An 18268-nucleotide genomic window follows, 5' to 3' on the forward strand; every position below is an offset into this window, starting at 1 on the left:
TCTGTTAATTAAGTGTAAGATAAAGTCTGTAAGATAAGTCAGTTAGATAAATGTAATTTAAAGTTTGTAAGAAAGTTCTGTACGATAATTCTTTAAGATAAGTCTGTAAGATAAATTGTGTAAGATAAGTCTGTAAGATAAAGTCTGTAAGATTAGTCTGTAAGAAGCTAAAACCCTAAAACTTCTTCATGGTCATCTAAGTTTAAGAAACAGCCTTTTAACAAAAGTTACTACCTTCACGTAGACATATAAATCAGAAGCAATCAACATGTGACTAGCCAATCAGCATGTAACTAGTCAATCAACATGTGACTAGCCAATCAACATGTGACTAGCCAATCAACATGTGACTAGCCAATCAACATGTGACTAGCCAATCAACATGTGACTTGCCAATCAACATGTGACTAGCCAATCAACATGTGACTAGCCAATCAACATGTGACTAGCCAATCAACATGTAACTAGCCAACAAGTAAACATGAAATACCAGGAGTAAAGTTGATCAAAGAAATTATGAAACCATAAGCTCTTCTCTGTACGATGCAAGGTTAGGACAGGAAGTCGCTAGGGCAGGATGAGATTATGCTTTTGGTAATGTTGGGGGCTGTTTTGAACTGTGTATATTTGAAGAGCTGGTAAAATGTTGGGGGCTGTTTTGAACTGTGTATATTTGAAGAGCTGGTAAAATGTTGGGGGCTGTTTTGAACTGTGTATATTTGAAGAGTTGGTAAAATGTTGGTGATATTTGAATATTCCCGTGAGGGTAAGAGATGGCCTTATACTTCACTAAAAGAGAAAGATGTTCGTGTTATCTAAGAAGTACATTCTATTGTTCATCACTGATGGAGAGGCAAGGATGTCATTCATCATGGCTGTGGAGGCAAGGATGTCATTCATCATGGCTGTGAAGGAATGATGTCATTCTTTTTGGCTGGGAAGGAAGGATCTCATTGTTTATGACTGGGAAGGAAAGATGTCCTTCTTTATGGCTACGAAGGAAAGATGCCATTCTTAAAATGGCTGGGAAGGAAAGATGTCCTTCTTTATGGCTGCGAAGGAAATATGCCATTCTTAAAATGGCTGGGAAGGAAGGATGTCATTCTTAAAATATCTGGGAAGGAAATTATGTCATTCTTTATGGCTGGGAAGGAAATGATGCCATTCTTTATGGCTGTGAAGGAAATGATTCCATTCTTTATGGCTGTGAAGGAAATGATGCCATTCTTTATGGCTGCGAAGGAAATGATGCCATTCTTTATGGCTGGAAAGGAAATGATGCCATTCTGTATGGCTGGGAAGGAAATGAAGCCATTCATTATGGCTGGGAAGGAAATGATGCCATTCTTTATGGCTGGGAAGTAAATGATGCCATTCTTTATGGCTGGGAAGGAAATGATGCCATTCTTTATGGCTGGGAAGGAAATGATGCCATTCTGTATGGCTGGGAAGGAAATGATGCCATTCTTTATGGCTGGGAAGGAAATGATGCCATTCTGTATGGCTGGGAAGGAAATTATGTCATTCTTTATGGCTGGAGAGGGGGAGAAAGATGCTGCTGTTCATGGCTGGGAAATGAGCAAGAGAGGGAGGTGCGTGACAGAGACAGATGTCCAGTAATTTTGTTGACATTGTGGCCACTGGGTCAGGAGAACGGAGACATGCAAACAATCTTTTGGTCTCAATCAATAACTTCAAATGCTCTGCCTCTCGTTTCACCCCACCCCCTCTTCCCTGTTGTACTCAGCCTTCAAGCCCCCCCCCTCCCCCGTTTCTAAATGCAGCCGAACCTTGTTAATGGTATCAGGTCAACATCAATTGGAGATCAGGTACCATTGTGATCCACTGGTGAACTCCTGCTATCTGCCGGCTCCACCCCCCATCCCCACGTTTCCCTATCTCATGGCACACGATAACATGGGCTCAACCCCACCCCCGCCCACAACATCCTCTATTCACGCTGTCTCCTCTCTCCCTCCTCTAGTTCGTCCAGTAGAACCAGAGGCCGTTTTTTTTTTCATGACATCGATTAAAACCCCCTGTCTTCTCAGTCTGGGTATAAATCTTTGCCCCAGCAAACTGTGTACCAGTTGGTTTTAAAGCATTACCAACTATAGTCTATAGAACTGCTGGAAGAAAAATGATGAGGGTACAATTCACCAAACTCAATTACGGAACATTTTTTTTTCCAACAGATTTTCAGCCAAAAATGTTTTTGAAAAGCCCAATACAAAACAGGTCTTTACCAGGGATCCAACTCAAGACTTTTTGCTTTGAGTACTAAAATTATGAACTGAAACAAAGATATCTAAAACTTGTGCATATGCATTTATACAGCTACGTTTGCTGACGCCTTCTTGAACATAAATTTATGAATATGAACATAAGTCAAGAAGAAAGTTCATGGATATATTTGAATATATTTGAATGCATCGATCAATCTAAATGGTTATTAGTCGGGTTGTGCACTGGCTTTTGGCTAGTACTGTGAAACAAAAAATGCAAGAATGACAATCAAGCTGACCAGATAAAAGATTAATCAATACATAACTAAATAAACTACTGGTTACCAGATAAAAATTGCTTCAGAATTTCGGACATAGAGAACATTTGCGGGACATGTCCGTTGCACCAAATGTCGAGGGAGGATCTAAGCATGTCAGTATAATAACGTATACTTAATTATGCATTATCTAAGCACGTTAATATCTAACAAAGAATGAAAACACAAACCAAGGTTTGCAAACAAACACACAAAACGACATGTACAACTGCTGTGCACTGCATGGACATTTTTAGCCACCCCAGTCAAAGAAAACACAAACCAAGGTTTGTCTATAGACCAACTGTTGTTACTGGTCGTTGTCTTGTGGCACCAAACTGCTGGTAGACAACTAAACCGTTGTAGGCGTAATGTATCTTAACTAATAAAACTTCAAATCACTCGAATAACTTCCTTTTGTGAATACAACTTAAATAAAACTTTATTATAATATAAACAAAATCAATTTCAACTGAGATGAAACAACTGTAGTAGTCTTTAGTAATACTATTCTTTAACAAAATCTAACTCACTACAGTAACACAACCTTTCAGTCTCACGTTCTGGAGTCGTTTCTCCTAACTAAGACCAAGTGACGACATTGACACCTATCTTGCATCATTCACAACCAATCGCTAACCTCTTCCCACCGTCACCATAGAAACACACACACACGCATTCCATAACACCAACCGAACAAAACGAGAACAAACTTTTAACTGCTGCGCACTGCCTGGGCATCAATAGCCACCACAGACCAAAAGGGGAAGACAACCCGGTACTTACTGCGGCACTCTCCATCGACATGGCCAGTTTCTCCCCGAAGTTCTCCATCACCTTGATTCTCTCCTCCAGTTCCCTCGTGGTGGACTCCAGTTCCCCCACTTCCAGCTTCAAGGGGCCAGAGAAGTTCCCCTGGGCCAGTTCACGGTGAAAGCGAGCTTGAAGGAGACAGTGAGAGAGACACAGTGAGTACAATTTGACCGCCTCTGACTGAGAGGAATTAATTGTGGGGGGTCATTTAAACGACAGAGGCTAAGAAAGTTATGCATGAGTTTGTGTTTTTGAGCTGAATTGTGGGTCTATATCAAGTCCAAAATGTCTGCAAATTAAATTAGACCAAAAACACACATATATTAAACATAACTGAATAGCAGCACCAGGGACCACATTTTTAAGAGAGAAAGTAATGAATTAAATGCGATGAAAATAAGGGACTGCGCCGACCGAGGCTCGAACCAGTGACTCTGGAAATGACACCACTGCCTAGCGATAAACCACTAAGAGAACTTAACAGAGCCGACACAGACAGCCGTTAGGCATGTATTAGACAAACAATGGCTGTATCTAATTGTGTATCTCTCATAATGACAAGTGGAAGTTGTTAGTGAATGGATGCTGCGAGGTGGGGGAGGGGCTAGCTAGGGCATGTGACCACAGACCACTGGGGTGGTAATTTGCTTACGGGCGAAATGACTCTGGACCAGAAGAATGGGTTTTTTTTGGACATTCCGATAGTCTAGACTCTAGAGGTTAAGTTCGCTTAGTACGTTATCGCTAGGCGGTGTTGTCGTTTCCAGGGTCACTGGTTCGAGCCTCGGTCGGCGCAGTCCATTATTTTCGTCGCATTTTAATTCACTACTTTCTCTCTTAAAAACTTGGTCCTTGGTGCTGCTATCCATTTATGTCTAATATATGTATGTAACACATTTGTTTCAGCACCTAGCTTCAGCTCTATGTTTAGCACATTAAAGTGGCATAAAGAATAACGTAACTTAACGGTACTCAACAAAGTTTTTGATTTTATTTAAATAAGAAACAATTCTGCATGTTTCTTACATTGATGCCGTGAAAGAGATAACTAAGTCTTGATACACTGATCAGAAACGTTATTTTTTTCCCCATGTTGATAATATCTTATCTTATGAAATACAGACGTTACTTTATAAAAAGAAGATGATTACTTCCTACGCATGTTCCTAAGCCAATCTAATTCATGTTAACCAATGACGTAAATTCTGCCAAGTCAATGATATTCCTGGCTGACTCAGGCAACCCATTCCAAGCTCTGATAGCACTAGGAAGGATACCTTACATTGTGTGCAGGTTTGGTAGCCCAAGCTATTTAACCTAAAATGTGCATTTGTTTTTTCTAAACTTATGTGAGCTGTGTGTGTGTCTGTTTGGTAAAAATCTTGTACACGTTATTTCTCCCAATTCCCATTCTCGAATTAAATTGACAAAAACACAGGAATCAATATAAATAAAAAACAACAAAAGCAAAATAAAAAACAAAACAAAAAAACAGTAAATCATTTAGTCGCAATTTATTGATTTTGTTTTATATTGAAATGCACTAAGGCGACTAAGCTAAGCTTGTATAAAGAATTACGGGGTTCGTAAAAAATGATTAAACTATAGACTTTTTTTTTAAAATTTGGGATCCTCTGAGCGCCTCTGAGTCCAACCATCTCTACCTAGTACCTATCATTAGTTGGGGGAAAGGCGGTTGGTCGTTTGTGCTAGCCACATGAGTCGTTGTGTGTTGGTCAACTATCAACTATCAGACCTTTACTATTTTCTTTTTTTGAAAGAAATATTTGATGTACAAAGATTGGATGTAGAAACATTTGATGTAGAAACATTTCATGTAGAAACACTTGATGTAGAAACATTTGATGTAGAAACATTTCATGCAGAAATGTTTGACATAGAAAGATTTTAAGTAGAAACATTTGACGTAGAAACATTTCATATAGAAAGATTTAATGTAGAAATATTGATGTAGAAACCATTTGATGTAGAAAGATTTAATGTAGAAATATTTGATGTAGAAACCATTTGATGTAGAAAGATTTAATGTAGAAATATTTGATGTAGAAACATTTGATGTAGAAACATTTGATGCAGAAAGATTTGATGTAGAAACATTTGATGTAGAAACATTTGATGTAGAAACATTTGATGCAGAAAGATTTGATGTAGAAACATTTGATGTAGAAACATTTCATGCAGAAAGATTTGATGTAAAAACATTTCATGCAGAAAGATTTGATGTAGAAAGATTTGATGTAGAAACATTTCATGCAGAATGATTTGATGTAGAAACATTGGATGCAGAAAGATTTGATGTAGAAACATTTGATGTAGAAACATTTCATGCAGAAAGATTTGATGTAGAAAGATTTGATGTAGAAAGATTTGATGTAGAAAGATTTGATGTAGAAAGATTTGATGTAGAATTAATGTAAAGAGATCTGATGCAAAAATATTTGATGTATAAATATTTAATGTATAAGTATTTGATGTTTACATCCTAAGTCTGCTCTTGTCTACTCACCCATTTCTGCTGCGTGCTCATCTCGGACTTTTGAAAGTTTCTCCTTGACCTTCTGAACCTCCTCCTGGACTGCTCCATACTCCATCTCCTTCTGTTGTAAGTTTTCTAACAGTTGAGTATTGGCTCTCTCCAGTCTAAATAACAAGCAATAGAAAAAAAAAGAATACTTTTTAAAACACAAAGCCTATCTAAGAGGATGAGCCGCTTAGAACTTGCATTTATCAGAAAATTACGGGGTTTATCTCATGTCTGAACAGCAAATTAAACATTTTAAAAGACAAGTGAAATTGACTAATATGAAAATAAAAGTCCCCATTTCAGACCTTGCGATCTATAGAGCAGATGATGTTAGGGTCACGGCGAGGGTGTCATGTGGCCAGCACAACGACCAACAGCCTTTATTTTCCACAACTAATGGAAGGTACCCATTAGAATGGAGTGGACTCAGGGGCGCCCCAAAAATCTTTTAACTTCAAAATCAGTCCTCAAAAAAGATTCAAACCCGAGACCCCCTCAGCTAGGAAGCCAACAGCTTTTACTACTCAGCCACTACTCAAATAAAGTTTTTAAAAAGTGGTAGGCCTATATCAAGGACACTCAGTATTTTCATTCAGCCGCTTCGCTTATAACTATTACATAGTAAGACCATTAGAGGGACTTATAAATAAACAATCTAAAGTCTAAAGCATTCATATCTGATAAGTTCTAGATCTCTGATAACCTGCCCCCAAGAACACAACAGTTCCTACTCTACAGATTCATGTCCCAACCGCTTAATTACTTTTTAAAATAACGTACTCTTTATAGATTAGAATGTATTGTATAGTTTAAAATGCAAAGACCACACTAGGAATCATCTGCGTTCCTTGGGATCTAGGACATTACCCGTGAAACGTCTATGGAAAGAGACAGCCGGAAATCTTTTACAAAGGCCGCGCTATACATTTGAAACCGAATAGAAAACTTCAAGAGCATAAAGCGAAAATAGAAAAACCCTCGTTAGAAAGCGACTTTGTTTACATTAAATGTTACAAAATATGTAGGGCACAGCTGGGTCTGAGCGAGACCCACCGTATAACAAATAGTCTCGGACTGACCAAGAGAAATAATGAGCTTTTCCTTAACCTATAACTTCGAAGACATGCCAATGATACATCTAGAAGGCTGCAAACGTATTTGTTTTTATTTATTTATCTTTTGATAAGTATTTTTTTTTAATTTGATATGGAATAAGGGAAATAACTTGTACATTATTGAAAGATATAGTTTTAAGGGCGGAGTTCTTCCCCTTTAGATAAGTTTTTAAAAATGTTTTTTTACCTTTTGTTTGTTTTTGATTTTTTGTTTCGTAAGACTAAGACTGCTTTATTGATCCTTACGGAAATTTGTTTTGATTACAAGTGATGACCACTTGACTCCAAAACCTAATTTTTACAGTGGAGCGTACGCACGCCGAGTAATTAACATAGCGTAGCGTAGAGACGTAAAGTTTACGACAACTTAAAAGTGCGCAGTGCAAGACACAGCGTTGACCGGATTATTGATTAAATCTTGATTAATGTAACATTTTTCTAATCGCCATCGAGTGGCAGCGGAAGGCGCAGCCTGGACTATCTTCCAGTACAGATGTTCTGCTTGATAACGAACGGTGCGGCAATCAGCCCTGGGCTAGAGAATAACCAGTGGTTACCTGGTTGAACCCAGGGCTGGGACTTCATCCTTTTTATCTCTCACACCAGATGGCGCATTCAGCTACTTAGGATTAGATTTAGATGCGCATTCAGCTATTCAGAATTGGAATGTACAAATCACACTTCGCGCAAGGTTACATCAGCATACCGTTTTCAAAAGTATAGTCTTTAATGATTTAATGAAAAAAAAAAAAAAGTCTTAAAATTTTATAATGAACATGAAAAAGGGTTAGGGTTTAGGTGGGGGGGGGATATTTGATAGTAAAACAGGAATGCAGTCAAATGCAGTCAAATGCGTAAAATAATATCTTAAGTTAGCACAAATGATTCTTAACTAGATTAAGATAAACCCGATAGCCTAAGCCAGAAGCGCTGATTTACAAAACAGATTTGCATCACTAATAACAGATTAAAGAAACTCATTTGTTGATGGACAAACAATTTCACAACTGTATATACTGTACTTGTCAAAGAAATTACTATCTACATAACAATAATAAAAAGTTAATAAACAAATGTATATACAAACATGAAATTAAGACTAAGACTGCTTTATTGGTCCTTACGGAAATGTGTTGCGATTACAAGGACTCTTTTCTTATTTAAACACAACACAATATGCGTAGTGTATACGATGGCAGTAACACAACATGGCAGTGTTAATAACCGAAACACAAAAAAGGCGCCCTATAGATATTTGAGGGAGGCGTATGGCGCCCTATATATATATTTGAGCGAGGGGTATGGCGCCCTATAGACATTTGAGGGAGGCGTCTGGCGCCCTATGGATATTTGAGCGAGAGGTATGGCGCCCTACAGATATTTGAGAGAGGCCTATGGCGCCCTATAGATAGTAATAGATACATTCTTAATGTTGAATTAATAAGAGGAGGCGGGAAATGAGATGTACTTCTGAATTGAAACGAGATTTATTTAACAGGAGTAATTAGGGTTAGGGGAAAAGAGAGAGAGAAAGAAAATACACGAATTAAAATAAAAGAGACAACGAAAAAGGAAGAGAGAGAGAGAGGGAGAGAGAGAGGGAGAGGGAGAGAGAGGGAGAGAGGGGGAGAGAGAGGAGGGAGAGAGAGAGGGAGAGAGAGGAGGGAGAGAGAGAGGGAGAGAGAGAGGGGAGAGGGAGAGGGAGGGAGAGAGGAGAGAGAGAGAGAGAGAGGGGGGGAGAGAGAGAGAGGGAGAGAGGGAGGGGGGAGGGAGAGAGAGAAAGGGAGAGAGAGAGAGAGAGAGAGAGAGAAGGAGGAGAGAGATAAAGTGAAACTTGTCATATTAAGCTTGACCTAAGCAATTCAGAATAGTTTGACCTAAACAATTCAGAACAGCTTGACATAAACAATTCAGAACAGCTTGACGTAACGCCAAGTCATCTATCGCCACCAAGAAACTTTCAGCACATCACGAAGCCCACTGCACTCTAGAGACATCCTTAAGTACATGCAAACTGAGATCGATTCAACCTTCCGCTGCATAGTAGTTCAGTGTTTAAACACCTGACGACATCTCCAACCTCAGCTCAAAGAGTTTAATCCACAACCAACAAATGTCTACAATCTTCTCTCTTCTTGTTAACAGTAGACGAACAACGAACAAAACACTCGCTGCTTGGACTTGGAGACTCTCAAAGCATAGAGCCAATGAAGCCAATAGAGGCAATGGAGCCAATAGAGCCAATTGAGCCGATGGAGCCGATGGAGCCAATGGAGCCAATAGAGCCGATGGAGCCAATGGAGCCAATAGAGGCAATGGAGCCAATAGAGCCAATAGAGCCGATGGAGCCAATGGAGCCAATAGAGCCAATAGAGCCAATAGAACCAATGGAGCCAATAGAGCCAATAGAGCCAATAGAAGGAACGCCATCGTTGACATTTGTCTCATGCTGCTTCCAGACAAAGTCTCTTGCTAAACAAAGACATCTATCAACTAGTTCGTTTTTACATTTCCTCTATTCAGCTTGCACATTCATATGCAAATCATCAAAAACATTTTTATGAAATCTAGAAGCTGGACATGGTTCTCGAAAACTTCTCTAACGATTTTCTATAAATTTAACAGTTGATTTATATCTTTGGGATAAGAATGACTAGATTACTAACTATCATCATCATCTCTTTTTTTTTCTTTATTTCTCTTTCTCTCTCTTTGTCTCCCACACAATCATTGTTTACGCATTGGCTAACTCATTTACTTGAAAACATAAGCACATAGACTCCAACAAACGACTCTGTTTCAACCACTTGCCAACTATTGATTGTCCATTTACAGAAAAAGGATAGGAAAAAAAAAAAACAGAGGATAAATTTACAGAGTTGACAGCACGAGAGAACCTCCACAGTCCAGCTGTCTCTCCCACCCCACCCCTCACTGGGAGCTGTCAACTCCGTGAAGTTTAAAAGAAAAAATAGGTCACGAATGAACATAGCGGGATCAAACGAAGAAACTCAACCAAAAAAAAACAAAAAAAACAACAACAACAACAAAAAAAAAACAACCAGCAATAGAAAAAAAGAATACTTTTCAAAATCGAAGCTTACTTAAAGGAAAGAACCGCTAATTACTGCCATTTACTGGAAATTGCATGGTTAAGCTCCCTTTCAGCTATATAAAACAAAATTATTTAATTAGTACTAAATGATTAAGTGGTTAATTTTTGGAATGATTCGTGTATTGTCTCCTTAGTACAAATACTCGCCACAAGAGGTTCTCGAGTCTACTGATTACTTATACTAGGATAGGCCTATTTTGATTGACAAAACGGCAGATTTTTAATCGCCCTGATCTGCTGTTTATTGATAAAAAGAAGAAAAAAAAATCACTTCTATTACTGACATCACTATACCAATGTCTCATGATGTAAGAAAAACTGAAATGGAAAAACAAAGAAAATATGGTAACCTAGGCTTGAAGTTTGTTTATGGAAGTTATTTAAAATTACAATATCTCCTGTTGTTATATCAACCGAGGGGATAATGCCAACTGACCTCACAGATACCTTCAAGAAGTTAACATTTCAAGGAATAGTCTCGTTACCTGACACATCTCCATCTGAAATAGTCATATAGAGTTGTGCATCGAACTCTAAGGCCAACATAAGCGAACAAGAGCTCCCTTCCACAGGCCTGAAGTGAGCAGTGTGTTCCTCCTTTGCACCACTCTGTCTGACCGGAAGGGGGGGGTGCCTCGGGGTTAAACTCGAAGTTTAGTTTTGCGTTCACTTACGGGTGGACACGGACACTCCGGACTCGCGGACGCCACATCACCAGCAAGTTTCTCAGTGAACTCTGTTAAGAGGACTGCAATACATTTTGTTTCTCTCTTACAAAGCTCCACCCTGGATGGCTGCCTGGTCGTGCGGTTTGCGCGCTGGACTGTCGTTCAGATTTATCGATGGTCCAGGGTTCAAACCCTGCCCGCTCCCATCCCGCGTCGTCCTGCGGGAGGTTTGGACTAGGAAGTAAACTATCTTCAACTCTGAAGGAACATCCGAAACATGTAAAATATTAAACATTAAAACTGGCAGTGCCAGAGAATGAATATTACTTCGTTTTTCGTATAACAATAATAATCTTCAATATTCTTTATTATCCATAAGGAACTTTGTCTTACAGCTTAGGCATTAAACTAAACAAAACATTATAACTATTTATTTACAACAGACCCACTTTAAAGTGGATTGTTTTTATCGGATGGTTAAATTTTATTAAACTGTATTCCTCACTAATCTTCGGACTCGAAGACAAGCCTTATTATTAAATTTTATTAAATGATTTGATTGCCCAGGAAATATATGAGTTTTTGTGTCTGTCTTTGTAATCAGTGTCTTGTGTTTCCTTTGTGATGTTACATAATAGTATTCGTACATTCTGTAAACATAAAAGAATCTAAACTGGGAATGTACTATAGTGATCCTGTAATATCGATTGAAGAGAATGCGGTGGTCAGCGTGGATCCTCAAACAAGGGAAATTGACCGGAAGGGATGGATGTCGAATTACACGTCTCGTCTCGTCATGCTTTAAAGATCTATTCTGGACATTGGACAACTATCATGAATTATGTCACATCTTTCAGGTCAGTGGCCGGCGAGGAGGAGAGAGCTAACAGACACTGACAGCTGGTCAATACTCACGCTGCAATGTTGGACTTGGTCAAGCACTCTTCGGTCACGCTCGTGCAGGTTTCTTCATCCCCAAGACTGACCTCTGACAGACGCTCCACGGGCGACGTGTCCTCCGGAGAGTCCCAGTAGGGCTGTAACGTCAGGGGCGGCGGGGGTACCCCCTTCCTGCCTCCTTCTGTCCTAGGGACGCCCCTGGGTCCGCCTTTCTCAGCATTGTCTTCGCTGTCTTCTAAACATAAAAAAAAAAGAGATGAACAAATGTGTGCAGTACAAGCTTTCGGGATTAACCATCGATACACGTAACAAACAGATATAAGCATGCACACACACATACACACACAAACAAAAACATACACATACAAACATGCACTTATATATACAAACACATACAAGCATAAACTCTTACACATACACTCATAAACAAACACATACAAACATAAACATACAAGAATACACATACACAAACCCATGCAATTCAGGAACAAACACACACACACACATACACAAACGCTTACAAGCACTCACACTCAGTGGCGTAGCAACCATGGTGCGATTTGGAGGGGGGGGGATGTTCATTAGAACCGCCCATGACTATATTGGTGTCCTAGAGAGCCATTCAAAGATAGTCGTTTCTATATTGACACAAGACGCGCAAGCTCGGAGTCACGTGACAATATTACTGGTAAGAAACGCTAACGGACCTCATTCACCAATCGTAAACAAACATTTAGTTACGTGATTCTCTATCTCTTCTATATAGATTACGATCTGATTTTAATACACGATAGCTATCACGTGACAGTTTTTTTCGTTGTTTTATCAATATTATCACGTGACTAAATGTTGTTTGTTTACGATTGGTGAATGAGGTCCATTAAAACCAGTGTTTAAGGACACTAAACCTGTAAAAGGTGGTACATTCATTGAAATAACCTTTGGCCAATGTACTGATACAACAGGTGGGGGGGGGGGAAGGACTCAATGTTTTTGTCACAATCTCAGTCTTCTAGTTTGTTCCGAGGGGGAGGGGGCGCTATTCTTGAACTGAAACCAACTTGCACACACATATACTCATAGATACACATATTTTTTTACATACACATGAGGTAAAGCACGAACTTTAAATATATATATATATATATATATATAAAAGAAAAGATTGACTAAATAATTATGAACTATAAAAAAAGTCCATGACTATAATTACATTCGTTTTAAGTATTGCAAAATGCACAGCATAGAACAATATTTTAAATATAAGCCCACCTCATAGATTTTAGTATCTGTCTCAAACTAATAACTCTATGGAAAGATCAGGAAGGTTTTAGCGCACACACACACACAAGCTGGATAAAAAAAATCACTCATGCATGTTAATGATCACGTGACTCGAAGGCAGACTCACTGGACAGACAACAAAAACGTAATGAAATCTTTTGATAGCAAGTTCTCTCCCTTCCAATTGAAAGTATTTTTCGGGGACTTGGTTTTAACATCACTTCTGCTCTAGTGACTCGGGAATTACATTTTTTTAAACCGCTAGCGCTGTGTAACTGATCTAGAAATATCTTGGTGACACACAAACAGAAGCTAACACATGTAAACGTGCACACACACACACACAAACACATACAAACATACTATAAGGTCACTATTTTCTGAAATCACTGTGTGGTATTTTTTTTTAATGAGTGATTTCCTGATATTTAGTTTCATCAATAATCAGTCATATCATTATTCAGTCATATTGGTATTCCGTTATATCGGTATTCAGCCATATCGGTATACAGCCATATCGGTATTCAGCTATATCGGTATTCAGCTATATCGGTATTCAGCCATATCGGTATTCAGCTATATCGGTATTCAGCCATGTCGGTATTCAGCCATGTCGGTATTCAGCCATATCGGTATTCAGTCATATCGGTATTCAGCCATATCGGTATTCAGTCATATCGGTATTCAGTCAAATCAGTATTCCGTCATATCGGTATTCAGCCATATCGGTATTCAGTCATATCGGTATTCCGTCATATCGGTATTCCGTCAAATCGGTATTCCGTCATATCGGTATTCAGCCATATCGGTATTCAGTCATATCGGTATTCAGCCATATCGGTATTCAGCCATATCGGTATTCAGCCATATCGGTATTCAATCATATCGGGTATTCAGCCATATCGGTATTTAGCCATATCGGTATTCAATCATATCGGGTATTCAGCCATATCGGTATTCAGTCTTAATTCTTATTTTTTTTATGAAAGGATATATAATAGACAAGAAGGCTAGCTTATATCTTTCTCCAAACATGACATGCTGTTCGGTTTATTCATGTTATTCAATGCATTTTTATGAAGCTTGATGCGGGTAGAGCCTCAACAAAAATCATGCCCAGAGCCTCCACATATTTAAAACCGGCACTACTCTAAGGAACTAATTCTGACATGTGCAGAGAATTTGTTATTCAGGGGGATGAATGACTGTGTTCGATTTCTGTCAGACAATGTTTCAAACCAATGAGATGTTCTTACCAGCGACATTCAGATAGTAGTCATCAGTAGGTCATTCTCTTATCTGATCTAGACGATGGTTGGTTATAATAAAATATTTTTTCCTGTATTTCATATCTAGAGAAATAGTTTTAACAGCTGTGGGAACTGAGTTGGCTTACACGTATATGAAAATTAAAATAATAATTTTATATCTATAACGGAAATAAATATAAAAGAACAAAGAGGTCAAAACAAATAATTTAAAAAAAAAAAAACAAAGGAAAAAAAATACGGAAACTCAAACTACGTTGAGTCGTAATGAAAGAAAGGGTAAACAGTTTCAGAAAAGTGAAACTGAAATAAAATTTCGATCTCGAAAACGAAAAACTGAAAGTGTCAAACAAACAACAGGGAAATAAGCCGGTAAAATCGGAATAAAAATAAAACCGATCACGCTGTGGTGACGTAATCCAGTCACGCAAAGAGCTATGACGTGATCAAGCTATCAAAAACGTCTATTAATAGACTCATTCGCCAGTCAGTTTAAATAAATAAAGGTAAACTTCAAGATTGAAACACAATACAATTTCATACATTTGGAAAATTCGCAACCTTCGAGGTTCATGCTAGATCTTTCCTCTCTCTCTCTCTTTCTCTCTCTCTTTCTCTCTCTGTCTCTCTCTCTCTTTCTCTCTCTCTCTCTTTCTCTCTCTCTATCTCTTTCTCTCTTTTTTTCTCTCTCTTTCTCTCTCTCACTCTGTCTCTCTCTCTGTTTCTTTCTCTCTTTGTCTCTCTCTCTTTCTCTTTCTGTCTCTCTCTTTTTCTCTCTTTCTCTCTCTCTCTCTGTCTCTCTCTCTTTTTCACTCTCTGTCTCTCTCTCTGTCTCTTTCTCTCTCTGTCTCTCTCTCTCTCTGTCTCTCTATCTCTCTCTCTCTCTTTCTCTCTCTGTCTCTCTCTCTCTTTCTCTCTCTCTGTCTCTGTCTCTCTCTTTCTCTCTCTCTTTCTCTCTCTCTTTCTCTCTCTCTGTCTCTCTCTCTCTCTGTCTCTGTCTCTCTCTCTCTCTCTCTCTTACAGATGTTAGATATAACAGCCAACAGAAGCAGCAACCCAAAAATAAATAAATCCCAGAATTTTTTAAAAAGCATATTCTCAAGGTAGATCTGAAAGTTATACAGTACCTTCTATTCAAGCATTAAGCATGCTAAGGTCAAAGTTCACATGCGTTAGTGTATTAGAGGATAAATGCGTTATTGAAATGAACGCCACGCGCCGCCGTGATGTGAACATGTAGAGGTGCATTCAATAAAATATATTCAAATCAAGCGCAAAGAAACGTGTTCAAATTGCCATGTGCCAGGTAATGTGTTCATCTGCTGTCACTTCTAGCTCAGACACCATCAAGCCAGCGCCAAATAGCTTTTATTTAATACAAAAAAAAGTGTTAGTTACCCAGTCAGCGCCGGCGGGGAGCGTTAGGAAATGACATATACGCCCTGGTAAACAGAGCGCCTGAGCGTTGCTTCATGTTAAGAGTATAAGCTACCTCTTCCAGAACTCGCCCGCTCAGAAAAAAAAAAAAAAGTCACCCGCGCCGGCTCTAACTGCGTAAGAAAGAACACTAACACAACGAGCGTGAAGATGCGTTTTCATGACAAGGTGAGCCCCGCCCCCCACGTCTTCTGACCTTCGCTGAGCTTTAAGCTCAACTCTTGAGCTTCTCTGAAGATCGAGTTGGAGACATCATGGGAGAGTCCTTTCCTCAGTTCCCATTCATGAAGCTTGCGAGCGAAGTCTGCAGTTACCTTATACTCTGAAATAGAGGAGACATCTTTGGTTAATCCTTAAGCCTCTTAAACGGACCGGATAGGATCTGAAGCCTCCAAAGGGACTGGTCTTTATCTGTGGGTGGGATATGTGGTCGAGAGGCGATTGAACTCGGCCTGGCTATCTATGAAGGGAGCTCGAGGTTCGACACCAAACTCAGCAGAGCTGTGTTTACAGAGCGCCTAAAGGCAGCACGGAAAATCATCTCCCAGATACACCCTTCCCCCCTCCCCACACACCATTGGTCCACAAATGAGATTGGACCATAGCGCTCAGAGGATGCTATAAGCTTGAAAATTGCGCTATTAAAAAAACAACAACTTCTAATGCTGAATGAACAACGTACCTGAAGCCGCTTTAGGAGTAAATTTTTTTTTTCGAAGCTTCTAAAATTGATTGGACTTTATCCGAAGCCTCTGTAAAAAATTGGACTTTATTCGAATTCTTATTAACAGACTTAACTCTGAAGCCTCTTTAACAGACTCGACTTACTTTATCCACAGCCCTAAAAAAGATTGTGAATGCGATTCGCTCTAAAACAGATTTGACTACATCGGTTATTATCTTTAATGTATTGAATATTTCTGACAAATATTACATCTACTAATATAAAAATTACCTTCAAATTACACACATCACAAATACATAGACAGGTAATTGTTTCGTGGATCTCAAAATACGTCAAAGCCTAGAAAATACCTTGTGCTGTAAGACGAGTCATTTCGTAAGTCATGTCGTAGCGAAAAAATTCTGACGCAATAATTCATCGTCAATGAATTACTGAAACACTTACATCTAATTGTTATAGTTTTTTTCCCCACCAAATCATGTCAATATCACCGAAACTAATCGTTTAAGAAGATCTGAACACTAGCATGCGACGTCATAACCCGTGGACAGTTTAGACCAGTGATGCCCAACCTAATTCGACCAAGTGGGCCATTTTAATTTCCGACACTCGTGTCGCGGGCCACATGACCGAAAAGGTAAAAAAAAAATGAACTAAACAAAATGAAATTGACTTTAAACTAATTTTATGAGAACCCCATGGATGTAGTACTTACATTAATTAACGGGATATTGGAATGTTTTTTTTCAGGCGTCGGAAAATGACTTCATTTCTCTACTTCAAATGTGAGAAACATTTTAACAAGTCTCACCACCGACTCATTTTCTTGTCTCTTTGTGTTCAATATTCCCACCAATGCCGCCATATTTGTTTCATAATGCTGTTCATATGTGTTTGTGTGTTTAAACATCCACACGTTCTTTATAAAACAAATATGTTGGCTTATTATCATGTTCCACAAAAAGTAAAGATCCGCTGAACTTTTCCTGGTACATTTTCCATTAAAGTGTTCACTGTTGTGGTACCAATGCATTAGAAAAAAATAAGGGTCTAACGTAGGTAAAGCTACATTTTTCAACCTATTTTGGGGGGGGGGGGCGCGGGGTGGATTTTTCTAAACTTTGAATTGACGTTTCGGCGGGCCAGGTAGAACAACTTCGCGGGCCGGATCTGGCCCGAGGGCCGTATTTTGGGCATCGCTGATTTAGACCAATAGGCTTTGATCACAGCTTCTACTCAAGCTTCTAGAGGTTGCCGGAACTCCGTTGTTTCTGTCTGATGTCAGCATCCTTCTCTTAGGTCTGTTCAAGCACATAGGCGTTGTAGCCGAGTTATAACATTGCGATAGACCTGTGACGTGTCAAGGAGCCATTGGTCTGAACTGGCCACAGGTTGCGACGTCGCAAGTCAGTGTTGTGGCCTTCTTTTAACGAATGGTGTCAATATCGCTGACTGAACTTCTTAATCAATCGAACAAGATTTGTTGAAATCAATATTTAGGAGCTTCCAGTGGGAAGCGTGGTCGAGAGGCTAAGTGCGCTTGAACTAGAAGGGGCTTGTCTTGGCTACCTAGAAGGGGGCTCGAGGTTCGACACCCGACTCGGGCAGAGTTGTGTTTACTGAGCGCCTAAAGGCGTTAAACCAGCTCCTAGATCCCCCCCCCCACTTGTCCACAAATGAGATTGGACCAAATCGCTCTGAGCTATAAGCTATAATAATAATGTAAATAAAAAAAGTGCACACGATAATGTTGGTATATTAAAAATTGAATTTGTCGGTTGCATAAATGTTCAGCCATTGCGTCACAGGGATGGCGGGGGGTGGGGGAGAGGGAGGGGGGTACGAACCGCACCGAGTGACACCGGCCCTTGTGACGCTGCTCGTGTTTAGCACACA

At 39.3% G+C, this 18268-nt stretch overlaps 1 protein-coding gene across 5 annotated transcripts in view; it reads right to left on the bottom strand.

The window, feature by feature from the left end:
- The window catches only part of LOC106053190 (uncharacterized), a 127927-nt gene that overhangs the window by 21410 nt on the left and 88249 nt on the right, over window positions 1–18268 (bottom strand). For 4 of the 5 annotated variants that reach the window (XM_056021771.1, XM_056021774.1, XM_056021773.1 and 1 more), the window contains exons 11-14: window positions 15884–16009; window positions 11714–11933; window positions 5883–6016; window positions 3329–3483 (exon numbers count right to left, since the gene is read on the bottom strand). In XM_056021771.1, the coding sequence (XP_055877746.1) occupies window positions 3329–3483; window positions 5883–6016; window positions 11714–11933; window positions 15884–16009 (635 nt within the window). The remainder of the gene's footprint in view (window positions 1–3328; window positions 3484–5882; window positions 6017–11713; window positions 11934–15883; window positions 16010–18268) is intronic. The other variant, XM_056021775.1, reaches the window with a different exon arrangement.

This window comes from Biomphalaria glabrata, chromosome 2 (assembly GCF_947242115.1).
Source record: "Biomphalaria glabrata chromosome 2, xgBioGlab47.1, whole genome shotgun sequence".
Taxonomy (NCBI): Eukaryota; Metazoa; Mollusca; class Gastropoda; family Planorbidae; genus Biomphalaria; species Biomphalaria glabrata.